This window comes from Nuphar pumila, chromosome 7 (genome assembly GCF_984573655.1).
Source record: "Nuphar pumila chromosome 7, dmNupPumi1.hap1.1, whole genome shotgun sequence".
Classification (NCBI taxonomy): domain Eukaryota; kingdom Viridiplantae; phylum Streptophyta; class Magnoliopsida; order Nymphaeales; family Nymphaeaceae; genus Nuphar; species Nuphar pumila.
In genome coordinates this window covers 91145483-91159184 of record NC_143255.1, presented here as the reverse complement: position 1 = coordinate 91159184, position 13702 = coordinate 91145483, and the positions used below count along the sequence as shown (strand labels likewise).

At 39.1% G+C, this 13702-nt stretch overlaps 1 protein-coding gene across 2 annotated transcripts; it reads left to right on the top strand.

The window, feature by feature from the left end:
* Positions 1-1372: 1372 nt before the first annotated feature.
* On the top strand, positions 1373-11757 carry LOC149832457 (uncharacterized). 2 transcript variants are annotated; one of them, XM_090012467.1, is made up of 2 exons: positions 1373-2265; positions 11344-11757. In XM_090012467.1, exon 1 carries the CDS (start codon positions 1435-1437, stop codon positions 2227-2229), a length of 795 nt encoding a protein of 264 aa, XP_089868593.1. In that variant the 5' UTR covers positions 1373-1434; the 3' UTR covers positions 2230-2265; positions 11344-11757. The 2 variants fall into 2 exon arrangements, with proteins under 2 accessions (XP_089868593.1, XP_089868594.1); XM_090012468.1 differs by lacking the exon at positions 11344-11757 and adding an exon at positions 9976-10099.
* The last annotated feature ends 1945 nt before the right edge of the window (positions 11758-13702 follow it).

Here is a 13702-nt window from a genome sequence, read left to right as displayed (position 1 = left end):
GAGAGCGCCGATGGCGGGGTTTATCGAGGGTTTATAGATGAGGGCGTCCTTGAGAGTATTTTTGGTATTTTCGGCAAAGACCGCAGGTTGGAGTGGATTAAAAATTGGGTAATTTCCCGATACGAATTCACCGTTTTACCTGAAATTCTATGTCAGACTCGGTATGGTGACTACTGTAAGGGTGCAAAGTGGTTGGGTTTGGTCGAACCCATGATCCAAGTGCGGTACCTTATTCACAGTTGTACAGATGCGGATCTTAAAAATGACATCTGAATGTGAAACTGGATCAGATTCGGATCGGTTGAATTGGATTTTTTGCACTATACGTGATTAGAACGGATCTGAATCTGATTAGTCTGATTTAGTATTAAATGTTCATTGACATCCAAACCTGAATCTAACTAAGATTCGAATCCGATTAAGTGTAAATGTCCGGTTTGAGATTAGTCAGATCCAGATTTGGTTCTTTCTTTTTCATCTGAATCCAAAACAGATTAGGTCAGATTTGATTAAATTGAATCCAATAGTGCTTAAATCCAATTCAAATCCGACTCGTTGGCATCCCCAAAATTTTACAAATTATACCTAGATTCATGTATTAATCGGACCTTCGGATCTGGACCCGAGTCTTCTTATTTACCATACTCAAACTCTATAGGGTTTGGTCCTAGTAAACCCGACCCATTGACACCCCCTACCCACTAGGAAAAATGGGGATTAAAAAACATGATTTAAAAAACCAAGTTTATCATCAAAACGACGCAGAAACTTGGTTATAACCTCAAAACCAGGTTTCGAACAGTTTATTCTCAAAAACTGAGTCATCCAAACAGTAATATAGTCAGTTATATCAGATCACATATTTGACAAAAATCATAACCTATTGGGTTGGGTTCGGGGGTGAACCTGAACAACATTAGGGTTTTGCAATGCCCTTCTTTATGATCACATGTTTCCATTTTTATGATATTTGTTTCTCAGAATACGGAAAAAGCCAAAAAGAGAAAAGAGGAAAGGTCTCTTTAACAAATGGGTCGGATCCAGGATGGGGTTTGCAATTTTTTAGCCGTTTTGTATCCTATTCCGATCCAAATTTCATGTATTTAGCTGTTTTGGATCCGAACAGTTTGCACGCCCCTAACGGGAATCGATCCATTTCCGAATCTCTTGGTTTTCTCCGTAAGTACCAAGATTTTCCCTTATCCGGTTCTCACACATATCGTATCGTTTATTGTTTTCCCACACCGGGTCATATGCATCCGAGTTGAAACTTCAGATCATCAGCTTCATCTCTCTCTCAATTTCCTCCTCCCCAACCAACCTCTTCAGTTCATTCCGACTTCCTATTCCCCACCCTCCCTCTTCACTCCCACCAGTGTGGGTGCTCTCTCTCTCTCTCTCGCAGGAAAAAGGAAAAACACCGGCCACGCAACCATGCTAAGGAGAATCATCGCCTCCCCATCTCCCCTCTCTCGACTATTCCTCTCCCCACCACCGACCCCACCCGTAGTCGGAGCCGCACCCTCCTCTTCCTTCCTCTCTTGCCGCTCCTACGGTCTCATCCCCATGGTGATCGAGCACACCTCCCGCGGGGAGCGCGCCTACGACATCTTCTCCCGCCTGCTGAAGGAGCGCATCGTCTGCATCAATGGCGCCATCACCGACGACACCGCCGCCCTCGTCGTTGCGCAGCTCCTCTTCCTAGAGTCCGAGAACCCCGCGAAGCCCGTCCACCTCTACATCAACTCCCCCGGCGGCCTCGTCACCGCCGGCCTCGCCATCTACGACACGATGCAGTACATCCGCTCCCCCGTCACCACCCTCTGCGTCGGCCAGGCCGCCTCCATGGGATCCCTTCTCCTCGCCGCAGGCCGTCCCGGTGAGCGCCGCGCCCTCCCCAACTCCAGGGTCATGATCCACCAGCCATCCGGCGGGGCCTCCGGCCAGGCCACCGACATTGCCATCCACGCCAAGGAGATCCTCAAGCTCAGGGAGAGGCTCAACGGCATCTACGCTAAGCACACCCACCAACCCATCGAGCGAATCGAGACGTGCATGGAGAGGGACCTCTTCATGTCGCCCGACGAGGCCAAGGAGTTTGGCCTCATTGACGAGGTCATCGAGCAACGCCCGATCTCGCTCGTCACCGACGCCGTCGGCGACTCCTCGGCCCCGGCTAGTGGAGGGGAAGGAACAACAAGTGGAAGTGGTGGGAGCAAGGAGAACTAGACTGATTCAGTGATGGCTTTGTGGGGTTCTCAGTAGGTACTACTTCATCTCCGCTATGCGTTTCCTCTGCTCTCTCTCTCTCTTCTTTAAGGCATATAATTTAGTGAGTTTTAGTGTTTTTTGTTATATTTCTGGGGTTTTTAAGACGACGAGGAAATTCTGGTGTTTTGATTGTATGGGTTTGGTTGATTCTAGAAGCATAGCCACACAAGTGTTTTCTTTCCTCCTGTTTTTCTAATTTTTGGAAAGAATAATTAAGGTCTGGAAATGGTGATGGGGATCAAGTTATTGGGTTATTTTCAAAATTTGTGTTTGGTGGTGGTGTGTGTGTGGGGGGGGGGGGGGGGGGGGGTGCCGGGGTGAGGCTGCGGTGATCTCATTTTCTGTCATTAGTTGTTGGACTATGCGATGTTAATTGACACATAATAAACTGAGACTAGAGGTTGTATTTGTAAAATTAGTTTCAGATGCAATGCATGACTCATTTCATTTGATTATTGTGGTTTATTGATGTCTTTGTTTCCTCGTACTTTTATAGTTATAGTTATTTGATGATGATTTTAGCTATACTAGCTTTACATGCTACACATCATAAAGAAATTGACAAATGGTGAGAATTTTTTTGGGGAGGGTATTTCATGATGAAAGTAGTGTGCTTTCAGTTATCCACAGGTTGTTTAACGCAAACACAAATTATAGCTTCACATATTATGCAGTATTGGGACTTGTTTGGTGGGAAAATTTATTGCAGATTCACGATTGGGTCTTGTATACATACCTTTCAGTTTTAATACTGGTTGAAGTCGTCTGAGCTACATGCAGACCATTCTTATATCAGGATTCATTATCTTGTTCTTGTTATGTAATTTGTACATTTGAAGCTGCACCTTCTTATTGCTAATGTTTGATAAATGACATCACAATGCCACACGTTTTTTTCTCCCTTCATTTTATGTGGGAGGCACAGTATGGGTTTGAAGGTAATCAGAAGATATCCTGGTGTGGTATGATATTGTAGCATGTTAGACCTGAGGATCTTGGTGTATTGTTCAACCTTTAAACGACCATACACTAAGATTCAGTTAAAGAAAAGAGAAGAAGATTGGCTGATTCAAGGATCAATGCCTTCAAATCTTTGAACTCAAAATCTCTCTTCCAAAAATGATACTTTTTCCCAAGTTTCTGAAATCAACTTTGGCATATACCAATACTTTTGACGCTTTGTTGACTTCCAATCTCAAACAATGCCCTTAAATCTGTGAACTCAAAATCCATATTTGAAATTAAGAATTATTCCCAAGCAGTTGAAATTATTACAGGGGTGTGTGATCTTGCATTTGTAGCAGGGGCAAAACCAGAAAATTTATATAGGGGGGGACGGCCACACACACACACACACACATATGTATATATAATTGCATAGAAAACTATAGGCATTAACCTAAATTTGGGCAGGTTAAGGCTTGTCTTGGGCTCACTCATTTACATAACTGAGTGAAGCCCGATTTGAGACTTAATTAATTAGTCTCGTCTACTTAAATGAGCAAGCCCAAGCTCTAAGCAAATCTCATGTCCCAATTTGATTTGGGTTTGGATTAGGGTCTGGGTATAGGTAAAATATGCACCCATATGGGTCAATAGACTTTGTTATGTTCTCTAGCAACTACTAGGGGACTTCAGCAGGCGTTATTTAAAAAATGCCATCTAGACTATAAAATCCCATTCACATCATTCTTCTTGTAAACATTGATCAACACATTAGGTAGTTTACAAGACCAACAACCACACCTATAAAAAACTTAACATAAATACTCACATTGGCTATATTGAATCAAGCAGTTCCAAAATCCTATTTGACAACAAAAAGGTATTAAATTATTTCATTGTGTCTCATAAACCATTAAGGATCGTAGGATATTGATATGAACCAGCAATTGATTAAGGAAAGCAACAATGATCAAGTAGCCAAACCATCGAGAATTAGAGGATATTTTCATATGATATGAACCAGCATTTCATTTAGAGAAAGCATTGAGGAATGAGGATCAAGTAGCCAAAGCAAGATATGCTTTGAGCAAGAATCAGTCCATCAATGTAATACTTATTTCTGATCATTGTAGAGGGCATTCCCATAAAAACAGTCATGAACATATGTAGCTCCCTTTTTCTCTTTCCCCTACAATACTACATATCACATTCCAATGCTAACGAAGAGTGTGCATGCATCAACTATTAATCTTTCATACCAGAAAAGGACACAAAAAGAATTTAGTACCTTCAACTGAATCTGCATGTCATTGAGGAAGCACAGCCCTTAAGTCATTGTATAAGTAGAAGTACCTTCCACTCTCACTGTCCAGATCATGACGTACAGACAATGGATCTGGCTTGCACATCTAAATTGACCTCACAACCTTCTTGGACGGGCTGAGGAAAGGAAGATGCAGAACGTACCATAAACACGTGCTTTATCTAGCACCTAGTTTTAGGGCAGACCCACATAACTTATATGGGTCCAAGCACCATATAAGCCTAAGGTTTTTTTTCTCTTGGGGGCTAGGGCCCTTGTACCCCCTTCTCATGGTTCCACCCCTATGTGCATATTATCAATATTCATATTATGCTTTGACTACTATCTCAAACAAAAAGGGCAGGCATGTAGATAGACACTAGACAGACAAATATTTCTTTATGACAATTTGTTTTTGAATTTTTCAAGAGAAGTAGTTTTTCTCCTAGTGAATCTTCCGAGAAATTATCCTGCCAAGAATAACCCTAGAAAAAGATTGGTTGCATGTTTGTATCAATGGTTTGTGCTTTGGCCAACTTTCCAATCAGTGCTTGAGATCTTCCTATACTTTCATCAGCTCATGCATGAAGCATATGAGATACAATGTGGATGGGTAACTAAGAGTCGACATCTGATGATGAACCCAAGGAGATTGATAGTGATTGATTAAGATCCAATATCTTAATTCCCTAGAATATTACACGAATTGATGATTGCTAATTTGCTACATATTGAGGGATACTATTGATGGTAGTAGAATAAATGCCAACTTTTTGTTAGATGATTGAATTTTTTATTTTCCTCATGGATAGTTGGATAAAGTGGAGAATACTTATTCTTGATTCTTGGCCATTACAAGGGAAAATATGTATCCACTAAGTTACTTGATCTGTTCCTTTTTGGAGTGGCTTTCAAGGGAACTAGCCATGAAGAGGAAAGTAATGAAGGGTAGAGGATGTGCGATAACTGCAAGATTTGCTTTGGAATCCGTGCTCTGCACATACAAGAGAAAAACAGAGAGAATGGCTTCAATATTGGAAATGTCCCATCAGTAGGGATTAGGTTAGATGTTGTCTATTGCATAATATATAAGGGGTTTACAGTAACCAAAATACCCTAGTATTCAATGTAAGGGACGTGCAAGCTTAATATAACTGAAATGATCAGAATACCTTCAATGTAAACAAATGTACACATATTTGCTAATGCATAATCATTAGTAAATATGTGTTCCTAATACACTCGCTCAAATTGTGCATGGGAAAGAACCGCAGACAGTTTGCTTTTAAGTTTTAACCACCAATGACAATATGTAAATAATGTTTTAGTAAATAAATTGACATACTCCTCCTCACCTCAATTTAAAAGTGATAGAATTTTCTTGTCTTCCACCTTCTCTTTCACAAAACGCTGGTCCAAATTCTACATATTTTATCTTCCCATGTTGGATGGGATTAGTAGATATAGCCCTTGCACTTCGATTATCTCAATATAGCAATTATTTGCCAATAGTTTGGTATAGCGAGAAAAGTAAATGCCAAGTCTACAACACCTCAGCTATAATTTCCTGCCATGGTCTAATAAACTTTGGTATTGAACAGAGTTACAGTTGTTTGTTGTTTGCTTGATCAAGAAACAAGGTGGGAGCCTAAGTAGAACCGTATCTTGTCATTAACCTCTTGGTATCAGGATCACCTCCCCAATCTGCATCTAAACAGTTAAGCATAATGAGATATACTTCATTTGCCGATCAAGCCACCAAAAAGTGTTCTTTTAATATACCTTAATATTCTCTTAGCAACATCCACATAACTCTTTTTTGGATTATGCTGTGAGACTTGGTTAAGTAAATACACCAAATCTGGCTGTTGAAGGTCAATTACTGGAGAGCCCCAAGTCCCCAACTAGGCTCCTAAACTTCTTGGATTCTTCCATTGAATTATTGTCCTTCCTTTCCTTATCTTTCCTTTGATTCCTGCAATTTTCAATAAGTCCAATGTGTAGTCATGACTCATACTGAATCAGGGTTAGCGACTCATGATTTTGATCAGTTTGGATGCTGAAGTAGGATCTTTATGGGCCTAAATCCTTCATGGTGAGACTTATATAATTTATCCTTTAGCTGCTCAATGAGGGCTGCACTACTACTAGTGAGAATAATATCATTAACATAAACAAGAATCATAGTAATGTCAAGCTCATCACAATGTTCAAATAAAGTGTAATCATACTAACTTCGTAGGAACCCAAAAGGATGAATAATAGTGCTAAGAGAATCAAACTAGACTTGAGAAGCTTGTTGCTAACCATGTATAGCCTTCATGGTCCTAATATGGTAGTCTATATGTCATCTTTAAGGTACCTAGGAAGATGCTCCATATATACCTCCTCATGAAAGTAACCATGCGTGAACACATTCTTTATATCTAGATGGAGTAGAGGTTATACAAAAGATTTAGCTAATGATCCCATTGAAATCATGTCTACAATCCTAAGTATAGGCTTTCACATCAAGTTTTGCCGTGAATCATTCTACACTTTCATCAACCTTTTGCTTAATCTCGAATAACCATTTTTCATCACATATTTTTTTTTCTATGGCCTATCCAGGAGTTCTCAGGTTCCACATTCATGCAGTAAAGCAATCTCTTCATTTATCGCCTCAATTAACATTGATTCTCACAAGCTTTATCGAACGTTTAGGCCTTTTATCATGTTGCAAACCTGTGTTAAAAGCTTGAAATCAACTGGGAGAATATCATACATGATCCATCTTTTAGGTGAATGATGCACTCTTGAGGAGTGATGAATAGTATCGGATAGGCACAACCTATGTCACATGGATACAGATGTAGAAGCGGGGTACAATGCGGATACAGTTGGTACAATACGATAATTTTAAAAAATTAGGACAAGGGTGTCACTCTCAAATCATAAGAGGACAAACTTGTGCTATTCTCTCTCCCTCTTTTTCTTCTTTCTATCTTTCAACACACGCATGTACCACATGACCCATCTTACCTATTTATAATAGAAATCCTTTTTAAAAACTATAACTTTCTTGCTTGGTTCAGTATAAACCTAAAAAAGAAAGCATTCTCATACTTGCTGGACAACTAAAACCAAAAGGGCAATCTTTCTAAATCATTTTTCTCGTATCTGAAATAAATGTTTTATCATGTTAATTTTTAGTTTCATAAGAGTGGTTCTCACGTACGGTTGCCCAAGTCAAAGAATAAAAATATGATTTTACATCTCCTTTCTAATAAGGATGCTTCTAACATTCTCCTACTGGAAGTCTTATTTCTCTTTAATGTGAAAAAACATCTTTTGAACAGTTGCTTCTCCATTATCACCAATCATCAGGTAACATTAAGCTCCAATCCTACACCAAGCAAATTTTCCTCTGACAATGGGCTTATTCAACATATCAGCTGGATTTTTATCAGTGTAGGCCTTTTGAATGTTAGAAATGTCCTTGTTTGGAAGGGATATGCGAAGTCTTTTTCTCCTTTGAGTTAAGAAACCTTATGTAAGACCCGCTCTTATGAAAATAAGAAATAACATAATAAAGGTAATTCTTCGAGATACAAGAAAGAAGTTTTAAGAAAGCTTTTTGTTTTTGGGTTTACTTGGGTAGCAAGTATGAGATAATGAGAGTCTAAGAAAGCTTTATTTTCGAAGTTTCTTGTGAACCAGGTAAGGAAGTTGTAGATTTTGGAAATGATGTCTCTTATAAATAAGCAAAAGGGATCATGTGGTAGAGTGCGGGTGAGAGAGGGGAGAATAGTGTAGTCCTATGTCACATGGGTGCGGGTGTGGGTACCGGTGCGATACGGGTGCAGCACAATTTAAAACTTTTTGGACAAGGGGACTCGGCTATATATATGTATATATATATTTTAATATATATATGTGTATATATATATATATAACAATAATAAGACTCGGTCAAAGTTGTGCCCATTAGGGGACACAGCTATATATATATATATAACAATAATAAGACTTGGCTATATATATATAATCATTTTTTAGTTTTTTGCCCTAAAAAATAGACAAAAATAGACTCGGTCAAAGTTGATCGAGTCCAAAATGTAGATGAATTCGGCCCTGGTGCGTTGACCGAGTCCGACACTTGGTTGACCGTGTCCGCCCCGTGTCCGAAGCCGCACCCGTGTCGGGGCGTGTCGACGCGGGTGCGTCAACCCCCTAGCCGAGTCCGTGTGACATAGGTGTAGTCTTGTTTTCTTATGCTTTGGGAGTGTTGGTTTTGGACATTTGGTTGGAGAATCCATGGATCCTCTTAGTGCGTCTTCTTGGAGTCTTGAGTTTGTGAGTGTGGTCTTTGAATTGGAAAGAACCGAGTTTCATAAACCCTTGTAATTTCTCTTGGATATAGTTAGAACTCTCTCTTTGTTGTGGCCTTGTGGCATAGGTTTTTAGTGAACCACGTAAATCTTAAGCATCTTGTCTTTTTCTGTTGTTTATTATACTTCTCTTGTTGTTTGTGCTTTTGATACTGCATTGGTCACAAGACACAGGGGCTAGTTGGGTCATGTAAATATCTTCTTTCAACTCGCCATGCAAAAAAAAACAATTTTCACATTCAACTGTTCTAACTCCAAATTAAGAATAAAAGCATAGCTAAAACAACTCTATTAGTGGTCCTGCATGCTATAAGATAAAGCATACCAAGTGACAAGAAATGACCTTTTCTGGACTTTGATCATGTAGAATGAGTGGCTTCTCACATATCCATGATGGAAATTATGTGTCTACATGCTTCTCTTTGTGTTGTACTAGGATGATGACTTGTCAAGGAGAGTCAATCTTTCTTGTTTCAAGAACATGACAAGGTAGCAATGTTGAACCAGAAAGTTGATTGTAAGATCCCATTCTTATCATACTGGCCGATTTCATTTTTCTGTTGGAAGTAAACAGAAGGCTGAACTGAAATTAGGATGGGATGGCAACAAAAAATGTTCCCTTCGTTTAGAAAATGGATATAGTAAAATTCTGTGTGTGTGTGCACATTTCTGAGGTTTTGTTCTTTCATTAAGATTGAAAGTTTGATCCCTGAAGGAATTGTCAGTGTCTTCTGCCCTTCAGACAAGTTCACAGTAAGGTTTGATAAAATGCATTTTAAGCTTTTTAAGAGTCTTCATTCTGAACCTTTACTGAGAAGGCTAGGCAAATTAAGGCTCTTTTACATAAAGCTTGCACACATTGAAGAAACACGGGTGTAGTCCTTTTGAGTAGGTGGACCTAGGTCTGTTCTGAGTGACATCTGTGGTTCAAAGTAGAGTTGATTAATAGCTGCTAATTTACCTCTAGTCAGCTTTGGACCAGTCATATTTGGTTTGCCTCTTTTTTTTTTTGGCTAATTTAGTTGCCTAATTTTTGGAGATCAAGTTTTTATTGTAGATACTATCGATTTTTTTTTTTTATTGTAGATATTGAACAACAGTAGATGGCCAAGAGTTATATATCTCTTCGAAAAAGATAAATACTTGTATTTCAAAATGCAGCTTGTATGTGGTTCCATGGGAGTTTTGCATCGAGTAGCATTGTTGCCCAATGTCCAATTATGTAAATGGTAAGGTTCACCAAAAGACAGAAATGGCTTTGTTGCAATTTCAATGGAAGATCAAAATCTGCACTAAGATGCTATAACTCAAGCTAGGAATTGCTTAAGCTAACAAGTTTTCCTTGAATAATTTTGCTTGGTTGTCTGTGCAGATCGAGTTTCCCAGAGACAATTTTTACAATTTGGTTGGATGCTTGGTTAGTTGGTTGCTTTTTGACACTGAATTTACCTTTCTAAACCCATGCTTATTCATCTGAAATGTGAATATTCAGTTTTTCCATGTTGCTTGTTCATCATGGATATTTCATAGAAACTCAAAATTCATATTGGCTTTATTCGTCGAAAAGCTTAAAATTTCATCAGAATGGTTGAGTATCATCAGCTTTGCCAAGCTTGAACTTTAAATTCACCACGGAAGCTCGGAGGTACAAATATCATGATCTGATCGTTCCAGCTGTTGTCTGCACCACTTTTTCTTCCCTTCATGTCTAGCATGCTCTGTAATGAGTGTAACTGAGATGCGTATGCTTCGATGGATGTGTGGAACTGGAGTGTTGTGCGATCATAGAATGCCATTGCGGTTGAAGGGGAAATTTTATAGGACGACAATTAGACCCACTTTACTATATGGTACGGAATGTTGGACTGCCAAGAGACATCATTTTCAAAAAATGAGTGTAACTGAGATGCGTATGCTTCGATGGATGTGTGGAAAGACACTAAAAGATAAGATTCGGAACGAGAAAATACGTAAGAAGGTAGGCGTTGCACCCACTGAAAATAAGATGAGTGAGAATCGTTTACGATGGTTTGGGCATATTCGACGAAGGCCTAATGATGCTCCGGTTAGAAGGATGGAGAAATGGGAAAATATATTAGCTAAAAGAGGTCGGGGTAGGCCTAAGAAGACTTGGATGGAGATGATAAGAAAGGATATGAAGGCTTTGAACCTCACCGAGGACATGACATTTGATAGAAATGATTGGAGGAGAAGGATTCATGTGGAGGACCCAAAATGATTTTCTTTTTGGTTCATATCGCCGACCCCAATTGTTTGGGATGAAGGCGTTGTTGTTGTTGTATGTCTAGCATGCTCTGTTGTTTTCCCTTAATGTACGCCTTTCATTCACTCTGAGCTGACATCAAGTAACCCGTTTGTCTTGCTTATTTCTTGAAAAGTATGTTATTGACTAGCTTTTCCATCCGATGAAAGAAGATTTCATTTTTTTGTCAGGATGCAGCTCCCTATTTGCAAAGTGGGTGATCTTTTTCTTCCCTTTCTTCTTCAGAAAAGTAAATATAAAAATATATTGCAGTTTTTTATCTCTGCTATTTGACTACATTTCCTATATATCGGAAAACAATGTCAAAGTTCAGGAGACATTCCTTATCTTCATATATGAAGGCTTGCTGTATCTCCTCAAAGTTCATCTGGATGCAGCTGTTCCTGAATTGAAAACTTAGTTGCTTATGTCATTTCTAAGGTCTACCAGTTCCTTAGGGAGTGGGGTTCACTTAGTGCTAAGCGAGTCGCGTGCTTGGAATTAGGTGGGTGGGATTTCAGCAGCATGGTTCTCCTGCTGCAGACCTTGTCTCCACTCTATCCATTACCAACTATAATTGTTTGCATGTTTGTGTAAAGAAACTAAGGTCTTATAATATACTTTCATTACATAATTGTCTTCTTGTGTATTATTACTGTTAGTGTTATAACTTGGAAATCTTCTCTACCATGTTATAAATGTGGTTTCCAGGTTCCTGTATTGTCCTAAATGACAAATCTCTGTTCTGAAGTTTAGCACAAAGCTTGAATGATTGCATGCAGTTGATAACTTTCAATATGAAAGGTAGCTGGCAGCCCTGTCCATTTTATGAACTTAATAGATAGAAATAATTGGATAATTGTAATAATTGCTAACAAACTGTGCCTTCTTTTGATTTTTTGAAGAGGTTAATGAATATGAGCATTGTTGAGGCGGACCATCCAAGATTTGACCATGTAAATAACCTGAAATGACACTAAATTGCTTGAATCTGATCTGTTTCCTGTAGATTTGGCTTGCATCCAGCCAATACACCCGTTGATCTAACCAGGTATGACTGATGTTCACTTGAATCCCGTCGTAATATTAAGTGTATCAGGGCTCAGATTACCTGTTCTTGGCATAGATATTGATCTAGCAATCTGAACATGCTTGACCTTGACCCAGCTCCATGGCATCTAGCAATCTAAGTGATTAGGCCATCTAACTTGCATTGACAGAGATCCTAATTTTTTAGGGCATCTACTGGAACTCTACCCAAACATACTTTTTAATGATTCACAGATTGCCTGGCCTAAGGTCCATCTAGATATGATTTGGACCAACCAGGACCCAATAATGCTCTAGACCTAGTAGAGCTCAATTTGGGTTCCCTCTCAAATTGTATCCAAACCCTTGATCCTATGCTAAGGTAAAACCCTGATCACCTCGCCTACCTCACATTGACAAGCCTCTGATTGGCCAAAACTTGAGATTCAATTAGAGCCTGTTTTTCATGTAATTTTCATGAGAAATTGCTGAGCTGGCATCTCTTTCTTATCATGACTAAAACAAGCATCAAATCATTATGGTAGAAAAGCGGGCTCTACTTGTCTAGCAGGAGCAGCTAGTGCACGTCAACTTGTGTTGGGACGTTGCAGGTTCAAAACCCAATGGTATAATTGTACAACTGGTAGGGGTCTTCCTAACCCCAGCTTGCCTTTCAGAAAAAAAAGTGTTGTGAAGGCTCTAGTTTTTCTTAATCCAATCTTTTTGTACCTGCCTTATGAAAGCACTCTCATGGGAAGGCTGAGCTGGCAGGACTTTTTCAGAAATCTGTGCCCATTTTCATGAGAGGTCTTTCTTTTTCATGCGAATGAAACAAACTGGCCTTGGACACATCACATTCTGATCCATTTGGTTTGTGGTATGGCTGAGTGCCTTAAGGTATTGGTTTGCTAAATTTATATATAAGAAAGAGTCTCATGGGTTTGAATCCCATTTCCTCCATCACTTAAGTGGAACAGGTGGGGAAATTCACATGAGAGAAATAAACTCTTGGTTGAGCCTCAAGTGCGTTGATTTTTTTAACACTCAAATTGAGATATGAAAACTTGAAACTTTATGTCAGGATCTATTCACCTTTACAATAACTCCAGAGCTTAGATTATAAGTGAGAAGAAAAAGAAAAGAGAGAGATAAAGGGAGAAGAAGATGAGGGCTTGTGATGTCGATCGGATCATCATGTCTTTTTGGGCTTCTTTGAATTTGCTTTTTTTTTTTATTCTTTCATTTTTTTTAATGGATTTACATAATTTTTTCTTTTATAGAGTTGTTCCCTTAAGTTTAGCATTCCATGATGAAAGTTATTTTTATCATGGATACTATTTTTAGTAGATGAATGCCATCTATACTTGTAACCACTTTCATGCTCCTTGCTTTCCTACTTTATGGGTATCAGCCACGACATGAGTAGATGCTTGAAAGTTAAGGTGATACGTGATTAATTTACTGCAACTAATACAAGTTATCCTCATTTATCGTAACCAGCACAGGTTGCCCTCTTTTACC